The 20,640-nt window shown below is 44.1% G+C and overlaps 1 protein-coding gene across 13 annotated transcripts in view; it reads left to right on the plus strand.

The window, feature by feature from the left end:
• Window positions 1–13,530, plus strand: part of LOC144593435 (regulating synaptic membrane exocytosis protein 1-like) — a 338,785-nt gene extending 325,255 nt beyond the window's left edge. For all 13 annotated transcript variants that reach the window (XM_078398979.1, XM_078398984.1, XM_078398980.1 and 10 more), the window contains 4 exons: window positions 196–305; window positions 3,377–3,478; window positions 6,686–6,825; window positions 11,267–13,530. In XM_078398979.1, the coding sequence (XP_078255105.1) occupies window positions 196–305; window positions 3,377–3,478; window positions 6,686–6,825; window positions 11,267–11,485 (571 nt within the window). In that variant the 3' untranslated portion in view covers window positions 11,486–13,530. The remainder of the gene's footprint in view (window positions 1–195; window positions 306–3,376; window positions 3,479–6,685; window positions 6,826–11,266) is intronic.
• The last annotated feature ends 7,110 nt before the right edge of the window (window positions 13,531–20,640 follow it).

Raw genomic sequence — 20,640 nt, forward strand, 5'->3', positions numbered from 1 at the left:
AGTAAAAACATCTGAAATGCTGAATATTAAACCTTGTTAACAGTTCAGTTGATGTAGGTTTGAAAACCAGGGAAAGAGTGTTCTCACCCAACTAACCATCAGAGCTATGAGGCCCTTCTCACTGGAAGTGCCCAGTGGCTAAACAATAATGTGGCCATAAATTTTCATACCTCTAACTACTGTTATCTGCTCTAGTTTATTTCCTGGAATGAGATTAGGTGCCGACAGTCAATTCAGTGACTTCCTTGATGGGCTGGGACCTGCGCAACTTGTTGGAAGACAGACATTAGCAACGCCAGCCATGGGTAAGTAATGAGCATTGGAATCACACAAACAGCGCTCAGAGTTTTCTCAGTTCAGTTGGGGAAGGCAAGTGCTTTAATCATCCGGAAATCAGTAATTGCCTCATCAGCTCAGCGCCCTCTACTGCAGAGCATTGGAAAATGAATTCAGAGTTAATGTTAATATATTACTTTTTGCGAAATATGATGTCATTTTTAGAATGTAATATATTATTATTTTTTGTTATCATTGTTTTTTTTGTTTTTATTTGGAGTGGTATGATGCCAAGTGGCTGAAGGTGAGATTCAGAGAGCAACAGGCAAAGGGGTGATTGTAATTTCTTCTTAGAATTTCAGGCTCTCATTTAAAAACTTTTCATACAAATGTGCTTTAAGTTAAATATTGCCAGCTCAGATCTGAGAGAAAATATCTCTGCCATTTATTTTGCACAGTGTTCTTAAGCTCCAAGACTGTAAAGACCTTAACTGTTCTGCTTGAGATACCAAGAGAATTAAAGGATAGACTTCAAGTAATGACCGTTTAAAAATGACAAAGTGCAACGGCTGCTACTTTAAAAAGGTGGAGAGTTCCCCCTCTTGAGACAACTCAAATGCAGGGTTCTTCTGTTCACTCGAAAGCATTTGGTTTTACAGTGGGGTGAATGTGTGGTTATCCAGGGCCTCATTGTGCGGAACCTTGGGCTTTCATTTAAAGGAAGAACTTAATTAGTTAATGCCATTTCCCTCCCTCCCCCCCCCCCCCCCCCCCTCTAGGTAGTACCGGGTGCGAGTAGGTGTTCATGGAGCACCTGGCTATGCTTGACCAGGCACTGTAGATCAGACAGCTTTAGTCACACCAGCACTGGTCACACCATGGCCCTACAGCACGCAGCCAAAGTACAAGGCACTTGCTCAGCAGGCGTGGAGCTGGGTGCAGGTGTCTGCCACTTGCACCATTGCCACAGCACTCTCTCCAGTATCCTCACATCACTATGGCTGCTGTCAGCTTACATCCCCACACTCTCCAGCAAGCAAGGATAAGCAAACATCTGTTGGGAATCAGGGAACTGCGGGGTAGATGTTGCCTCCTGAAGGCATTGTCATGCGGCACAGAAGCACAGCTTGTGGATTTGTTGTTTTTCCACAAAATACTCCAAATTCACCGAAGTATAAGCGAACAAATGTCAGCCACCACTGCAGGATGACAAGTAGCAGTGCCTGAGAGACGTTCCTTCGGGTCATAACCCAGTGGTTGTTCAGGAAGTGAAAGCTCTTCTAGTTATCCTGCAGTATTCTGGGCACTTGGGGACTCTGTAGTGCTTTACTTTAAATAGGCCCACCATCCTTGCTAGAGGTCTGCCCACAGTCAGTCAACTGCCCACTACCCAAACCTCATTGCCCATTGTCAAAGCTCACTGCCCACTACCCATTCCTCATTGCCCATTGTCCAAAGGTCATTCCCCACTGCCCACTGCCCTCAATCCACCCAGCTCACTGCCCACAGTCTATGGTTCACTGCCCGCTGTTCTTGGCCACTGCCTGCAGTTCACTATTCACAATCACAGCTCACTGCCACTGTTCCCTACCGCTACCTCAGCTCTCTGCCCATGGCTCACTGGCCACAACCCACTGTCCCCAACTTGCAGCTCACTGCTTGCGGCTCGCTGCCTACTGCCCACTGCCCACAACATAGAAATAACTCACAGCCCACTGCCCACAACCCGCATCTCACAGCACACTGTCCCCTGCCCACAATCCACTGCCCACAACCCACTGTCCACAAGCCAAAGTACACTGCCTCTGCCCACAGCTTGCTGCCCATAGCTTGCTGCCCTCTTTCCAGAGTTCACTGCCATTGCTCATTGACACTATCCACAGCTCGACGCTCAATGCCTGCAACCTGCCGCTTGCTGCCCACAGCTCAGTGCCCTCTTTCCACAGCTCTCTGCCATTGTTCAGGAAGTGAACAGTTTCTGGTCAAATATGAACTGTTGAAAAGACTCATCTACATCATGCCTTTAACACTTAAAGGCTTTGAAGACATGAGCTACCATCAGAATCTGGACACTGCTGGGCGGCACAGTGGCGCAACGGTAGAATTGCTGCCTTACAGCGCCAGAGATCCGGGTTCGATCTTGACTATGGGTGCTGTCTGTAAGGAGTTTGTATGTTCTCCCTGTGACCACGTGGGTTTTCTCCAGATGCTCTGGTTTCATCCCACACTCTAAAGATGTACAGGCTTGTAGGTTAATTGGCTTTGGTAAAAAATAAATAGTAAATTTCCTGAGTGTATAGGATTGTGTTAGTGTACGGGGGAACGCTGGTTGGCGCGGAATCGGTGGGCCAAAGGATCGGTTTCCGCACAGTATCTCTAAACATAATTAAATTATAAACGAGGAAATATAACAGCCTGTTTGCATACAACAGCTCTGACAAATCAGTGATTTCCAGACAGATGAATTTTTAGTTATGTTGACTGAACTGTGGATAACTCACCAGCAATGTTCCAAAGGTGCACTTCAATCCAACTGAGTGAGGTGATGCTTCCTGGATCTAAGGTTTTATCCAAAAGGTGGTGCCTCCATCAGTACAGTATTCCCTCAGCAATGCACTTGGGTATTGGGCCAAATCTGTGTGCTCATCTCTCCAGAACTTTCTGACATGGAACTGAGACCAGGGCTGACCTACCCTTGAGCCTAGTCGGGCGTAATAAAAAGGTGTGACCCCTTTCAGGGTGAAGAAGGTTCATTCAGGACAAAATGTGACCTGCTGATGATTGAAAGGTTCCTGATACATGAGTGATCTTTGAAGTTATTTGGAGGTTAGAAGAATGAGACACCAGGTACCTCTTATTCAGTTGGGTTTGTGGGTGATCTGATTTTGGTTGAATGATCTTTTGCTGACTGAAGGGAGTTCTGAAGAGGTGTTCTGAATACTTGGTATTCTGTAACTTTCTTGCTGTGCTAATTAATAAAGTTTTCAGGCTGACCTTTCTGCTTCCCTTTCATAGTTTGCAACCTGATAATGAGAATTGGGATCTCCAGCACTCCAAGCATTCTGTAGGTTTTTCTTTGAAATTCCGTGTGTTTCCTCAGGTGACATTCAAATTGGGATGCTGGACCGGAAGGGGCAGTTGGAGGTTGAAGTAATTCGAGCACGAGGCCTCAGTCAAAAACTAGGCTCTAAGTCGCTCCCTGGTAAGTCAACCACGATCCTGGTCTTTGGCACCCTCTGTATCACAATGGCTGCAAGCTGACTAAAGTAAGCCAATTTAGTTTACTGGCTTACTTATTCCCACATTTATAAGCCAGTAGGGGAATTTCACTGAGTGGGAAAAGTATCCGCAGAAAAACACCTCCGCCTAAGGTAATGAAACCTTAATTGACTGTTGTTGGAAGGTTTTTCAGGCACACTAGACACAAATAACTGAACATTGTAACAATGAAAGAATAGCAAAAAGCAAGAAGTTGTGGCTTCAATTTTAAAAGTTAAAGTTATCTTTTTCAATTTTCTTTTGCATGTTTGTCAACATAGTTGCCCTGAGGGGTGTAAACAGCACAATCGGCTGCATTTGGGAATCACTACAACACAGGAGGCCATTCAGCCCATTGATCTAGGGCTGAGCGATGGAGTAGCTCCCTTCCCTGCAATTCTTTTCATCATAGTTCTGCAATATTTTATCGTGAAAATGAAACATAATTCCCTTTCCTTCAGTAATTTGTTTTTGGACTGAATGTTTTGATGAGATGGCATGAGGGTTGAATGGGACAGCTGAAGTGACTCGTTGGACTTGCAAAGTGTGATTAAATGCTCATCTGCAAGGAAGAGGCAGCAAAGGATAAGGAGCTAGCTCAGTTGCAGAAAATTGACTCGTGAATATTTTTTTAGGAGGAAGAAGAACAGTAATATTCTCCAGAAAGTGGATGCCAAGTCTACTGATTTTCCCAATGTGTTTTAATAATAAGTGTTTGAGTGTACAAGGGACAATCTCAAAATTTGCAGGTGGTACAAAACTTGGAAGTCTAAATGTTGAGGACAGGCCACCGAAATGGCAGACTCAAGGCACAAGACGTTTGGTGCATGAAGATATGCACTACGATATGAAGAGTAGAGCAGGAATAGAGGGAGCTGGGGACTGTTATGTAAAGGCGGCACGGTGGCGCAGCGGTAGAGTTGCTGCCTTACAGCGAATGCAGCGCCGGAGGCTCAGGTTCGATTCTGACTACGGGCGCCGTCTGTACGGAGTTTGTACGTTCTCCCCGTGACCTGCGTGGGTTTACTCCGAGATCTTCGGTTTCCTCCCACACTCCAAAGACGTACAGGTTTGTAGGTTAATTGACTGGGTAAATGTAAAAATTGTCCCTAGTGTGTGTAGGATAGTGTTAGTGTGCGGGGATCGCTGGGCAGCGCGGACTCGGTGGGCCGAAGGGCCTGTTTCCGCGCTGTATCTCTAAAGCTTGCGGATGGCAGGTAGATTGAGAATGTGATTTTATAAGAGTGAGCGAAGGCAGGATGGTTTTGTTGAACCTGCACAGAGCATTGGTTTGGCTACATCTGGAGTATCATCTCTTCACCATAGCACAGATGTAAAGGTACTAGAGATGCTGCAGGAAAGACTATGGGGACAGTTTCTGGGTGAGTTGTTACAGGAAAATGCCAGAGAAGCTGGGATTGTCCCCCTAGTGAGGAAACAATGTATAGAAATATTTAAAGTGGGCAATTTAAACAGCAGCTAGAAACCATTCCCATTAGCAGAAAAATTGGGACCCAGGCGTCACAGATTTAAGGTACTCGGTAAAAGAACCAAGAAAACACTTCTTTGAAACAGCAAGTGGTTAACATCTACAATACTTTGTCTGGATTTCATAACGGAAATTGATCAGTACTTGAAAGAAAGAAAAATAACCACAAAGCTGCAGGGAAAGGCATGAGAACGGCATTACACCAACAGAGATAAGGTCCTGCACGGGAGGTTGGTGACCAAAATTAGAGCACATGGTATAGGGGGTAGCGTGTTGAGATGGATAGAAAATTGGTTGGCAGACAGGAAGCAAAGAGTAGGAGTAAACGGGTCCTTTTCAGAATGGCAGGCAGTGGCGAGTGGAACTCTTTACCATATATATTAATGATTTGGAAGAGGGAATTAGAAGCATCACTAGCAAGTTTGCGGATGACCCAAAGCTGGGTGGCAGTGTAAACTGTGAAGAGGATGTTAGGAGGTTGCAGGGTGACATGGACAGGTTGAGTGAGTGGGCAGATGCGTGGCAGATGCAGTATAATATAGATAAATGTGAGGTTATCCACTTTGGCGGTAGAAACAAGGAGGCAGATTATTATCTCAATGGAGTTAGGTTAGGTAAGGGGGAGGTGCAGCGAGACCTGGGTGTCCTTGTACACCAGTCACTGAAAGTTGGCGTGCAGGTACAGCAGGCAGTGAAGAAAGCTATTGGAATGTTGGCCTTCATAACAAGAGGATTTCAGTATCGGAGTAAAGAGGTTCTTCTGCAGTTGTATAGGGCCCTGGTAAGACCACATCTGGAGTATTGTGTACAGTTTTGGTCTCCTAATTTGAGGAAGGACATCCTTGTAATTGAGGCAGTACAGCGTAGGTTCACAAGATTGATCCCTGGGATGGCGGGACTGACATATGAAGAAAGATTGAAAAGACTAGACTTTTATTCACTGGAGTTTAGGATGAGAGGGGATCTTATAGAAACATATAAAATTATAAAAGGACTGAACAAGCTAGATGCAGGAAAAATGTTCCCAATGTTGGGCGAGTCCAGAACCAGGGGCCAGTCTTAGAATAAACGGGAGGTCATTTAAAACTGAGGTGAGGAAAAACTTTTTCACCCAGAGAGTTGTGAATTTGTGGAATTGTCTGCCACAGAATGCAGTGGAAGCCAAATCACTGGATGGATTTAAGAGAGAGTTAGATAGAGCTCTAGGGGCTAGTGGAATCAAGGGATATGGGGAGAAGGCAGGCACGGGGTATTGATTGGGGACGATCAGCCATGATCACAATGAATGGCGGTGCTGGCTCGAAGGGCCGAATGGCCTCCTCCTGCACCTATTTTCTATGTTTCTAGAACCAGCAGAAACCTACAGAACCAAATTGCCTCCTCCTGCACTATTACATGTCTGTGATTCAACACTCCATTAATTGGGTTTGTGGGTGTTTTTTAGCTTCCCTGACAAACAGCCAAGTTATGTTGGTGATTATACAACTGGCCTGATTTGTAAAATCAAGCAGCTTTTAAACCGGACCAGCAATCTGGCTGGCAAGTTCACTCCCTTGCTCTGAAGCAGAAAGTCAATCTGGAATAAACTACAAAGTCATGACTTGTAGGAATTTGATCTTAAAAGCAAATGTTTATTTAATCTTTAATTTCATCCTTTTGCAGCTCCTTATGTCAAAGTGTACCTGCTGGAGAATGGTGTTTGCATTGCCAAAAAGAAAACAAAAATTGCACGGAAAACCCTCGATCCACTCTATCAACAGTCTTTGCCCTTTGAAGAAAGCCCACAGGGTAAAGTCTTACAGGTGCGTATTATTCAGTGTCCCAGTCAATTTGGCAGATTATTTCAGCAGACTATAAAGCTTGGTCAACAAACCTTCTACCACTGGTATTACTCCATTTGAAATCACTCCAGGGTATCCCAAGTGCCACTCATAGGATAGGAACACGGTTACTTGTTGTGACACGTATCATTGTTGTAACCCTTACTGTGTGTTATAGACAATAAAGATTTGATATGAATAAAGGAGATATGATTAGTAAGTTAATGGATGACATGAACATTGGTGATGTTGTTGATCGGAGGGTAATTTAAAGGTACAGAATGAAATTGATGAATTGGTTCAAATGGACAGACCCTCAACAGATGAACTTTTAAAAAAAGGACACACAGTGCTGTAGTAACTCAGTGGGTCAAGCAGCATCTCAGTGGGTCAAGCAGCATCTCAGTGGGTCACGCAGCATCTCAGTGGGTCACGCAGCATCTCAGTGGGTCACGCAGCATCTCAGTGGGTCACGCAGCATCTCAGTGGGTCACGCAGCATCTCAGTGGGTCAAGCAGCATCTCAGTGGGTCAAGCAGCATCTCAGTGGGTCACGCAGCATCTCAGTGGGTCAAGCAGCATCTCAGTGGGTCACGCAGCATCTCAGTGGGTCAAGCAGCATCTCAGTGGGTCACGCAGCATCTCAGTGGGTCAAGCAGCATCTCAGTGGGTCACGCAGCATCTCAGTGGGTCACGCAGCATCTCAGTGGGTCAAGCAGCATCTCAGTGGGTCACGCAGCATCTCAGTGGGTCAAGCAGCATCTCAGTGGGTCAAGCAGCATCTCAGTGGGTCAAGCAGCATCTCAGTGGGTCACGCAGCATCTCAGTGGGTCACGCAGCATCTCAGTGGGTCAAGCAGCATCTCAGTGGGTCACGCAGCATCTCAGTGGGTCAAGCAGCATCTCAGTGGGTCACGCAGCATCTCAGTGGGTCAAGCAGCATCTCAGTGGGTCACGCAGCATCTCAGTGGGTCAAGCAGCATCTCAGTGGGTCACGCAGCATCTCAGTGGGTCACGCAGCATCTCAGTGGGTCAAGCAGCATCTCAGTGGGTCACGCAGCATCTCAGTGGGTCAAGCAGCATCTCAGTGGGTCAAGCAGCATCTCAGTGGGTCAAGCAGCATCTCAGTGGGTCAAGCAGCATTTCAGTGGGTCAAGCAGCATCTCAGTGGGTCAAGCAGCATCTCAGTGGGTCAAGCAGCATCTCAGTGGGTCAAGCAGCATCTCTGACCCTTCTTCCTGTCCATTTTAGCCAATTCATCAATTTCATTCTGCACCTTTAAATTATCTTTCCCAACTCGAAACATCACCTATCAATGTTCTCCAAGGATGGTGCCTGACCCACTGAGTTACTCCATCACTTTGTCTTTTTTTTGTAAACCAACATCTGCAGTTCCTTATTTCTAACAGATGAACTTTAGTCCTGATTAATACGAGGTGATGCATTTTGCCAAATCTAGTGTGTATATTATAAATTCATGCCGAATCAGATCTTATACCAGTGAATCTATCAACCCATTGTAATCATATTTATTGAATCACACAGCACTGAAACAGGTCCTTCAGCCCAATTACTCCAGGCTGACCATCAAGTACCCGTCTACAGTGCATTCAGAAAGTATTCAGACCCCTTCACTTTTTCCACATTTTGTTACGTTACAGCCTTATTTTAAAACAGATTAAATTCTTTTTTTTAATCATCAATCTACACACAATACCCCAGAATGAAGAAGCAAAAACAGGTGTTTAGACATTTTTGCAAAGTAATTAAAAAGAAATAACTGAAATATCACATTTACATAAGTATTCAGACCCTTTGCTATGACACTCAAAATTGAGCTTAGGTTCATCTTGTTTCCATTGATTATCCTTGAGATGTTTCTACAACTTGATTGGAGTTCACAAGTGGTAAAATAAATTGATTGGACATGATTTGGAAAGGCACACACCTGTCTATATAAGGTCCCACAGTTGACAGTGCATGTCAGAGCAGAACCAAGCCATGAAGGAATTGTCCGTAGACCTCCGAGACAGGATTGTGTCGAGACACAGATCTGGGGACGGGTATAAAACAATTTCCACAGCATTGCAGGTCCCGAAGAGCACAGTGGCCTTCGTCATTCTTAAATGGAAGAACTTTGGAACCACCAGGACCATAGAGCTGGCTGCAGATGAACTGTGAAGATGGGAGAACCTTCCAGAAGGACAACTATATCTGCAGCACTCCACCAATCAGGCCTTTATGGTAGAGTGGCCAGACGGAAGCCACTCCTCAGTAAAAGGCACATGACAGCATGCTTGGAGTTTGCCAAAAGGCACCTAAAGGACTCTCAGACCATGAGAAACAAGATTCTCTGGTCTGATGAAACCAAGATTGAACTCTTTGGCCTGAATTCCAAACGTCACATCTGGAGGAAACCAGGCACCGCTCATCACCTGGCCAATACCCATACCTATGGTGAAGCATGGTAGTGGCAGCATCATGCTGTGGGAATGTTTTTCAGCAGCAGGAACCGGGAGACTAGTCAGGATCGAGGGAAAGATGAACGAAGCAAAGTACAGAGAGATCCTTGATGAAAACCTGCTCCAGAGCATTCTGGACCTTAGCCTGGGGCAGAGGTTCCTCTTCCAACAGGACAACGACCCTAAGCACACAGCCAAGACAATGCAGGAGTGGCTTTGTGACAAGTCTGTGAATGTCCTTGAGTGGCCCAGCCAGAGCCCGGACTTGAACCCGATCGAACATCTCTGGAGGGACCTGAAAATAGCTGTGCATCGACGCTCCCCATCCAACCTGACAGAGCTTGAGAGGATCTGCAGAGAAGAATGGGAGAAATTACCCAAATACAGGTGTGCCAAGTTTGTAGCATCATACCCAAGAAGACTTGAGGCTGTAATCGCTGCCAAAGGTGCCTCAACAAAGTACTGAGTAAAGGGTCTGAATACTTATGTCAATAGACAATAGGTGCAGGAGTAGGCCATTTGGCCCTTTGACCCAGCACCACCATTCAATGTGATCATGGCTGATCACTCTCAATCAGTATGTGATCAAAATGTGATATTTCAGTTATTTCTTTTTAATTACTTTGCAAAAATTTCTAAACACCTGTTTTTGCTTTTTTATTATGGGGTATTGTGTGTAGATTGATGATTAAAAAAATCTAGTTTCATCCATTTTTAAATAAGGCTGTAACGTAGCAAAATGTGGAAAAAGTGAAGGGGTCTGAATACTTTCTGAATGCACTGTAAATGCTATGGGGCTGAAGGTACTTATCTACTTATTGTACAATTTCAATTGCTCTAAAAGTCATGATATTTACTGGCGGTGCACTTATTTTAATTACTTGTATTTTGTACAAACCATTTTTGCCACATTACCAATATATTAGATAAAGGAAAGGGTCTGACTTATTTTAATAAACAATTTTGCAAATCAATACCATTATATACATGCAAAAATCTAATGTTAAGAAGTCAGTGCAATAAAAAGTTTTCGCTTTTTTATTATGGGGTATTGTGTGTAGATTGATGATAAAAAATTGAATTGAATCCATTTTAAAATAAGGCTGTAACGTAACAAAATGTGGAAAAGGTGAAAGGGTCTGAATACTTTCTGAATGCACTGTACACTATTCCCATTTACCACCGCTAGGTTGCTTGGCTTTCTATGCTTTGGCGATTCAAGTACTCTTCTATGATGTTTCATGTTGTGAGAGCACCTGCCTCTACTGCCTTCTCAAGTAGTGCATTCAGATTACAACTATCCACTTGGTGAAAAAAAACTTAATCTCCTCCAACCCGCTTATCCCTAGGAGAAATGCAAGACCATTTTATTTTCACAGATGGTGTTAGGTGCCTGGAACAAGCCATCAGAGGAGGTGGTAGAAGCAGAGAGCAATGTTTTAGAGGCATTTAGGCAAACACATGAACAGGCTGGGAATAAAGGGTTACAGACCATGTACAGGCTGATGGGTCGAGTTAGATTGGCATCATGATCGATGCAGGCATGTTGGGCTGAAGGGCCTGTTCCCGTGCTGTACTGTTCTATATTCTATGTCCTCACCTTCAATCACGGTGGCGCGGTGGAAAGGTTTCTGCCCTACAGCGTCAGAGACCCGGGTTTGATCCTGACTGTGGGTGCTGTCTGTATGGAGTTTTGTACATGCTCCCCGTGAACTGTGTGGGTTTTCTCCGGGAGCTCCAGTTTCCGCCCACACTCCAAAGCCAAAGGGCCTGTTTCCACGCTGTATCTCTAAACTAAACTAAACTATACCCTCTAGGGGGATTTCAGACTGTGCTCGAGCTAATCTACAGTCTGTGTGATTATTGAAAAGTTGTGACAGAATATTTATCATTGTCAATCAAGTGCAGTTATCTGCACAATATACATTACCGTTTTCTCATATGTTGCTTTATTATTTTGCAGGTGATCGTGTGGGGAGATTATGGCCGAATGGACCACAAGTGCTTCATGGGCGTGGCACAGATCATACTGGAAGAGCTTGACCTTTCCAGCATGGTCATTGGCTGGTACAAACTGTTTCCAACATCTTCACTGGTGGACCCCACCTTGACACCACTTACTCGTAGAGCTTCCCAATCATCTCTTGAGAGTTCAACTGGATCTCCCTGTATAAGGTCGTAATGATTTCAAAATAAATCAACCAACAGGACAAAAATCAGACGCTGACCACAAATATGATCAAATTGCTGCTGGAGCCAGACAATCACCTTTGTTTTGCCAACGGCACAGTTTCAAACAACAATAGGGCTTCATCAATCCTAAAAATGACATACATATGTGAATGTATTTCTGTATGTATGCTGGCATGAACTGGCACACGCGCACTGCATTAAATCTGAATGGAAAATGGTGATCAGTGAGATTCACTGACTATATGTAAGAGGCTAAGTGAAGGAGACCAGTACTCTAACCTTAAAAAAATAAATGAGCTTTAGCCACAAACTGGAAAGTATCAAACTCGGATTAATAATTGGAATTGTTCATTAACATTTCTATAGAAATGCCAAACAGTGTTACCTTCCTGCTCTTACATTTTGTTTCCTTGCACACACTTCTTCCACTGCTGTCTGCTCACTGAAGCCTCACTAAATGCTGGTGGTTGTTTTCTCTGCTGTTGGGCAGAGTCCATGCCCGTGACTCAAGGCCAGTGATATATTTCTGTGAGCAATTCGAATGGTATTCAACAATTGCAGACTTTATGCAGATAATGTCAGTGTGTGGATATCATAGGCTCCCAATCAAAAACATTACATTGATTGCAATTTAGCTACAGAGAGGATTCCAGATTCAGAACTGATTCAGAGCGAACTCGTTATATTTCTAAACAGAAGACTTTCAAGTGTTGTTTGTCATTTGCCATATAATTGCCATTGCTTCTCTCTTTGTAAAACAGGCACATGTTTGCATTATGAATTAATAATTTTTATGTTTTCTGATGTTTTGCATGAAAACAATGTTTTGAAACTGCTGTCAGTGATGCGGACTGTGAAAAGCAACTTCAGTTTTGGTATTCTGCAGAGATTGTGGCACTAAACTGTTCCTTGTAATGCAGTTCTCTTCCAATAATTACAGTTGAGATAAATGCAGTATAAAATTGTACATTTGACTGCCTAAAGTGTTGGCCAATAATGGACGGAGCATAAGCTGTTTGAGCTGTACCTGAGACTTTTCCTGGTTGTTTGTGTCACTTGGCAATCTGAGCTGATCTGACAGAGCATGAAGATTGCTGGAAGTTCTAGTTGAAAACACGTTAATAATTTTATATCTGATTTTAGCTAACTTTATTTCAGGATTACTGCAAGAACAATTTTTTTTAACAGTGAAATGCATTACTTTTTGAAAGAAAGGCAAACTTTTGATTGCTCTTTTTAAAAAAACTCTTTTTTTTTCTGAGTCCCATAGTACGTGAAGCCCCATGTGTACGTTACGTCCATGAGGTGCAGTGATTCTTTCTCCTCCTGCTCCCGTGGCCACTTTGAGTTTCTGATACTGATGTGGAGCGGCATGACCCTGGGCCAGTTCACCTGCTGCATGCACGTTTTGTAGGGGAGGGTGGGGAGGGTGGTGGGGACAGAACACAGGAGTTTGTATGTGTGTTAGTTCCACATAGGCCCGCTTGTAAGTTGCATGTACTTGTACAGTTTGCTTGTTAATTAATATATGGAGATTACTAAAAGAAATCAAAGCCATTTGTTTCTGCTATAGACTTATTGCTGATTTTAACAAGCCTCAGGTTTGGCAGTGGATGTCCATTGAAAGATTTTTTTTGTACCCTATCTGGCAAATAATTGCTGATGCAGTGCAGAAAAGCACCTTATTGGCCTTGACGTGGACTCTTACTGTGAGGCTTTAGCAGCCTTGTGTATACTCAGTTTTGAATTCAAGGTATTTTGCCTGCACGGAGTGAATTGTCTCATTTAAATTGGCCAGCACTTTGTTTGTGGTCCCAAAATGTGGAATAAGACTGATTGCTGCTCGACCTGCTGAGCAGGAAGAATTAAAACACTGGTTTGCTACACCTTTAGGTTGTATTCGATTTGTTGTGGCCAAATTCAGCTGGTTGGGTGGTATCTTTCTAATGGCAACAGTTGTCTAAACACTCCCCTGTGCTTTTAAATGAACCTCAGACATATGTTATGTAAACAACATGTTTAATAAAAGTTACTTTTCATGTCAATTTTAGATTTTTTTCCCCCCTTATTCATAAACTGAGCTTAATATGTATGGAATGAAGAAGAACATTGACTGGTAACAATAAGAAAAGTAAAAGATTGTGAGGAAAAATATAAATGGCAAATAATATTGAATAATATTGAACTGAATGATGATGCAACCGAGACATTGTCATTGGCACTGAATGATGAATGATGGTATAACAGAATTAACAGATCAGTACATGAATATTAATGTAGCTGAATGAAGGCTAAATGAACATATGAATGATATAACTGACATAAAGGCAAAAAGTCAATGAATGGGTCAATGGAGTAATGGTATTCTTCAATGCATTGGTAATTAGAATTCAGGATGTGTTACTGGGCATGGGAATAACAACTAAATAAGATCAAAAACGGGTCAGAATGCCAAATGGAGATGTGTTATAGAACATAATCGGCATAGGGCAGCACGGTGGCGCAGTGGTAGAATTGCTGCCTTACAATGCAGAGACCATGGGTTCGATCCTGACTACATGTGCTGTCTGTATGGAGTTTGTACCTTCTCACCGTGACCTGCATGGGTTTTCTCCAGGAGCTCCAGCTTCTTCCCACACACCAAAGGTTTGTAGGTTAATTGACTTGGTAAAATTGCAAATTGTCCCTAGTGTGTGCAGGATAGTGTTAGTGTGCAGGGATTGCTGTTTGGCATGGAATCGGTGGGCCCAAGAGCCTGTTTCGAGTCCTTTCCCTAAACTAAACTAAAATAGAACAGTACTGCACAGGAACAGTCCCTTTGGCCCACAATGTTTGCGCTGAACATGAAACCAAGTTAAACTGATCTCATGTGCCTGTACGTAATCCATATCCCTTTATTCCTTGCCTATGTGCCCATCTAAAAGCCTCTTGCTGACAACATTATGTTCCTATTCATGAGCTTTTAATAGGGGCTTCTTGAAGATATATTTATTAATCAATGAAAATACAACAGCGATACCAAATACAGTGTAAACTGCCAAAAAAACCTTTTAAAATCAGAGTAGCGTTAGGAGCAAGGAAAGTGGAAGAAGCTACGGCTGGAGAGGATGAGCCAAAGGGAAAGAGCCAGATTGTAATTCATCCTTTGTGAATATCCAGGGTTAAGTGTCTTACCTGCCTGGTCCTCCCACAGAGGACCTCTGTGCAGTAGAAGCTACTGTCAACTCTGAGGAGACACATTCCCAACCTGGGCCATACTTTGGGCACTCTGTATTTCAATATGTTGTTCTGTATTTAAACCCATCTCCCAGCTCTAATTTCATCACTTAAGTCAATAGGAAGCACTTAAATCATTGTTAACTATCTTATAGATTAGCTTTATTGTAAATATAATGTGTTTAACGGGGATTTATTCTACTGGACCAGAACAATTGGTGAGTGCTGTGAATTGTGCACAAAACAACACAAAGTGCTCGAGTAACTCAGCAGGTCAGGCAGCATCCCTGGAGAACATGGATAGGGGCCCTTCTTCATATACTGGTCCATATTGATAAGTTCCAGCCCGTAGAACACTGAGGGAACTCTCCTTGGCCATTCAACAATAACAAATGTGTTCCCTTTGATCAGGCAGCAATGACATCTGCATTCTCACCACCTGGACAACAATGGCGTTTTATGTTCTCATTGGCCAAGATAGTCCTTCGTGGCTAGGTAGTGCAAGCAAAACACAAGGAACGACAGCCAGTCAGCAGGTGAGTTTTGACCATTTTGCTGTTGGTCGTATTATATCTCCTCAGGATCCGGAGCCTTATAGCGGGACCACGCTGTGTGGGACACTTGTGAAAAGAACTACTGTTGTCAAAGGGTTTGGATATTCATGAATTAATGGCAGACGGTAAGCATTGGATTACTGAATGGGAGGCAGCTGGATTCATCCAATATGGTACTACTGAACAAGAGGATGTAAAACTGAGTGCAGCAACTAGATCAATCAGGTATGACACCATTAAACAGGTGGGTGTAAAACTGAGTGCAGCGGTTCCATTCCAGTTGGTGAATGAGGATTGCAGAGTGAATACAGGTAACAGCACTCAGTTCAAGTAATAATTATAAGCCATGGTGAAGGAAAATAGACCGATCGGGCAGTAATTTGCCAGATTGGAATTGCTCTGCATTTAGTGAACTGGATATACCAATATAAAGCGGATGGTTCGACTGCCCCGACTGCGGGAGAATAAAGAGGATGAAGATCATAGTTTATTGCCTTCCATCACAATGAGGAACGTGGGCTCCGCTGTGGTGGATGTTTATGTTAACTTTTATGTAGTGGTGTGTGTTGTTGCTTTTTTTTAGTACGGTTGCATGGTAATTCGAGTTTCACTGTACCTTAATTGGTACACGTGACAATAAACAGACCTTTTGACCTTTGAACCTTTGAAAAACAAGAGATTGGAGCAAAATTAGACCATTCAGCCATTTGCATCTACCCGATCTATTCCTCTCATGATTTTGTGCACCTCTATAAGATCGCCCCTCATCCTCCTGTGCTCCTGCGAATAGAGTCCCAGCCTACTCAACCTCTCCCTATAGCTCACACCCTTGAATCCTGGCAACATCCTTGTAAATCTGCACACTTTCCAACTTGACAACATCTTTCCTATAACATGGTGCCCTGAACTAAACACAATATTCTAAATGCGGCCTTGCCAACGTCTTATATAACTGCAACTTGACCTCCAAACTTCTATACTCAATACTCTGACTGCTGACGGCAGATGTACCAAAAGTCTTTTCGACCACCCCATCTGAAAAAATACGAAGCAGGACCTCCCATCACTAACTTCTTCCCCAGCAATACGTGGATTCCAGTGTGAAAATGTGAGTTGTTTCTCTGCGATACCAATCTCCATACTCCATGTCCAGTTTGTTAAACTAATTTGAAACAAATGGAATATAGAATCCCCTGCTGTGTAGAATAAGAGTTAGAGAATTGCTTTCTTTTCAATTCAGTTGTTTGTTCAGACCTGAGCACAAATGTGAACTGGTAGTCTGAGCATTTATCGAGAGTGTTGTCTTTCTTAGGGAATAGGGAGCAAATCCCACTCTTTGACTGGACTTAACGCACACTCCATTGGTAAACTTCCTCTCTCAGATCCTGCATCAGACAGTGCTGGAGACTCTAAATTTCTGCTGAATTATTCTACAAGTATATTAAGAGTAAAATAGTAGCTAGAGAGAGAATAGGTCCTCATGAGGATAAATCTAATTATCTATGTGTGTAAACGGCAGAGGCTCATGAATACTTCTCATCTGTATTTGCCATGGAGAAGGACATGGGTCGAGCAGCATCTGTAGGTGGAAAGGAATGACCCACATTTCAGGTCGAAACCCTGCATCAAGCCGACTACTTTTAATCTTACTTTGGAATTGCTTGGTTTACATTACTGTTCATCTTGCGTATGATGTGGTATTTGAAAGTCACCATTTTAAATATTTTCTGCAAAATTTCTGCTGGGGTCATTGAAAGGCAGGCAAATGTTGATGAGCATGACCCACATTTTCTTGTCCTGCTTTGAGCTTACAATAAGAAGATAGGACTGTTGTTACCTCACATTTGATTAGGATTTAGATCCACTACAAAAAGAATCCCACAATAATATAAATCATCAGTAAACTAAAGTAAATATACCCCATTAAATATACCCCATTAACTGTCGACCTCTTGTGTGTTTGCTGTAGTGATGATGGTTGATAAAAATGAGTTTCAAATTTGTTAGTGGTCCTGGATGTAATGTTGACAAGACTGATAGTGAAGTGAATTGATAGTAAGGAAATTTGGCAGATCATTTATTGTCACTGTTGGATTTTATGACTCCAGTCATAAAATAGTGGGAGTTTCACTCGCAAATACCTGGACAAAGGTTTGTTTGCAAGTCTTTGGTGCAATTCCCTCAGCTTGCTACATGCTAATGTTAAATGGATTATGCTTCTAAAAGGTGGGCTCTTTGGTCATCGGTGCCGGCTCTGATCTGTTCTGTGTCTTGTCATACCTCTAGTTCCACTCTCCACTAACTCTCAGTCCAAAGGAGGGTCTCGATCTGAAACGTCACCTATTCCAGTTACTCCAGTATTTTGCGTCTATCTTTGATCTACCCAGGGCCTCATCTTCTCTTCTGTGAGGCCTTGTCAACGCAGAGTGCCAGTTCCCCCTCACCCTCAATACCGCAATTGCTCAATAATTCCTCAAGATGGTGAATGTGACCTTTCATCTGGTGCGTTTGCAGTCGTATTCCTGTAGTCAGGGATCGAGCAATAGAGCAGTATTTCGGTGACGAGAATATGGCATTTTATTGATTTTACTTCTATAGTCTGGTGTAATCTCATACCCATTATCCCTGTCGCCACAAAACTTCAGACAGTAAAGCCATTGAGAGATGTGAGCAAATGGTATCACGATCAGTGTGGATGAGGTGGGAGGAGGCTTGTTTCTGTGCTCTATGCTTCAATGATGAACATTGCTGTTGTCATTGAGGTACAGTCAAAGTCACAACAGTGTGTGCTGAGGGTCCTGAGGTGGACATTACCAAGCCCCGTGTGTGGCTACCATATTGCACCTGCATTAACTGAAGCCACACTGGAGGATTGAAGCCTTGTTGGCAGGATCATATCTGAACTCCCACCCCATGGAGCTCTGCGCCAAGCTGAAGTCTACAACATACTCTGTGGTTTATTACAATCAGCCCCAGCTTGGCAGGTTCTGTGGAGTTAACAGATGCTCCTTCTGCTGAGACAGCCAGCTCTGCAGTTCCCCGAACAAGCAGGCGCCTCACGACAGCCTCCAGCATGCTGCCAGGAGCCACTGTCACCCCCTCACTCCCTGCATGAGTCACGGGACGTGGGAGAGGAATGATGCCGGCCTGTGAAGCCTTGTCAAAGCAGAGTGATTACACAACACCTCTCTGCCTGAGATTGACACAAAGTGTTGGACTAACTCAGCGGGTCAGGCAGCATCTCTGGAGAAAAAGGATGGGTAACGTTTCTGGGCGGAACCCATCTTCAGACTCCAGCACTTTGAGTAAGAAGGAACTGCAGATGCTGGTTTAAACTGAAGATAGACACAAAAAGCTGGAGTAACTCAGCGGGACAGGCAGCATCTCTGTAGAGAAGGAATGGGTGACGTCACCCATTCCTTTTCCCCACAGATTCTGCCTGTGCCGCTGAGTTACTCCAGCTTTTTGTGTCTATCTCCAACACTTTGTGTCTATCTTCGGTATAAACCAGCATATGCAGTTCCTTTCTACACACGTCTTTGCCTGACACAGTCTGTGATGAGAACAGTCCATTCTGCCCTGCTCACTGTTCACTACGGATCTGGGCCCAAAGCATATTCTCCCACCTTCGACAAAATAATCCTGATTCTCATATTTGTATCCTGGAAGTTAGGTCACTGGCTGGACGTTGTCTTCATTTATTTCATACCCATTGTGAGACCCCCATCCCAGGAGTAGGAGAATGGAATGCAGAGCAAATTGTAAATGTTCTCAGAGATCACAAGTAATAAAATAATGTAAATCTTTATTGTTTGATAGAAAGTCTATATATGTACTTCAGCCATGTCTAATCACGTCAACGGTCGGTCACATCTTAAGACAGTGCTAATGTGTGCAGAATAAGATGGTAGTGCACTGAAAATCATGATGATTAATTTAACCCCTTTGTCCAGTTCACCGCACTTTTGTTAGGGGCACTGGGAATGGACAACAATGGACAAGATGAGGAGCAATATTTTCACCAAGAGTGTAGTGAACCTGTAGAATTCTTCACCACAGAAGGCCCTAGAGGCCAAATCAAAGTATATTCTGTGAGGAAGGTGTATTTCTTAATGCTCATGGGTTCGAGGGACGTGGGGAAGAGGCAGGAATGGGAGAGTGAACTGGATAACCAGCCATTATCGCAATGTTGGGGGAGTCCAGATCAAGGGGCCACAGTTTAAGAATAAGGGGTAGGCCATTTAGAACTGAGATGAGGAAAACTTTTTCAGTGAGAGAGTTGTGAATCTGTGGAATTCTCTGCCTCAGAAGGCAGTGGAGGCCAATTCTCGGAATGCATTCAAGAGAGAGCTGGATAGAGCTTTTAGGGATAGCGGAGTCAGTGGGTATGGGGAGAAGGCAGGAACGGGATACTGATTGAGAATGATCAGCCATGATCACATTGAATGGCGGTGCTGGCTCGAAGGGCCGAATGGCCTCCTCCTGCACCTATTGTCTATTGTTTTATTTTCCATGTTTCCATTTGTAGATGTAAACTGAACCACACTATAGTTATTTGGTTATGGGATGTTAGTTAAAGTATTTTAGTCTACTTTAGTTTAGAGATACAGTGTGGAAACAGGCCCTTCGGCCCGCCGAGTCCACGCCGTCCCATCCACCCAACAAACACGAGGGTCAATTTACAGAAGCCAATTTAACCAACGTCTAAACCTGTACGTCTCTGGAGTGTGGGGGAAAACCGGAGCACCCGGGGAAAACCCACGCAGGTCACAGGGAGAACGTACAAACTCCGCACAGACAGGACCCGTAGTCATGATTGCTGGCGCGGTAAGGCAGCAACTCTACCGCTGCACCACCGTGGCACCCAAAGATGAGATTCTCCGGAATCTTATTGTAACATACATTGTTCCACAAGGGGGAGATGTAATATCCTTGGGAAATCGGCTTTTACCCAACACTGAAGCAATAAAAGTCAAGCTCCAATGGGTGATGTGAAGGCACACAATTGCCTGGTCAATGCAGGGGGATTGCATTGCCCCTGACCCGCACTGTCGCCGCCCATCGCCTACTGGAGGGCAGGCACGCCGTGTACTGCAGGGCAGGCATTCACTGTGGCTTTCAGTGCAGCTCTTTGCTCCGTCTTTTTCTTCTTCCATCAGCGCGTCTCCGGCTCCCTCCCGGTGTTCCGAGCGACCCAACAGGCCCCGGGGGGTTGCCGACCCCCTGCAGATCCTCCAGGCCCCTCGGCTCGCGTTCTTCACGCTGCTCCTCTCCCAGATCGCTCAACTCCGTCCTTTCCTCCTTTCCCCTCTTCTTCTCCCCCCGGTCGGCGGCCCCCTGCTTCTCGGCCTTGCTCTCCTGCCTCCCTTCTCGG

Source organism: Rhinoraja longicauda, chromosome 5 (assembly GCF_053455715.1).
Source record: "Rhinoraja longicauda isolate Sanriku21f chromosome 5, sRhiLon1.1, whole genome shotgun sequence".
Taxonomy (NCBI): domain Eukaryota; kingdom Metazoa; phylum Chordata; class Chondrichthyes; order Rajiformes; family Arhynchobatidae; genus Rhinoraja; species Rhinoraja longicauda.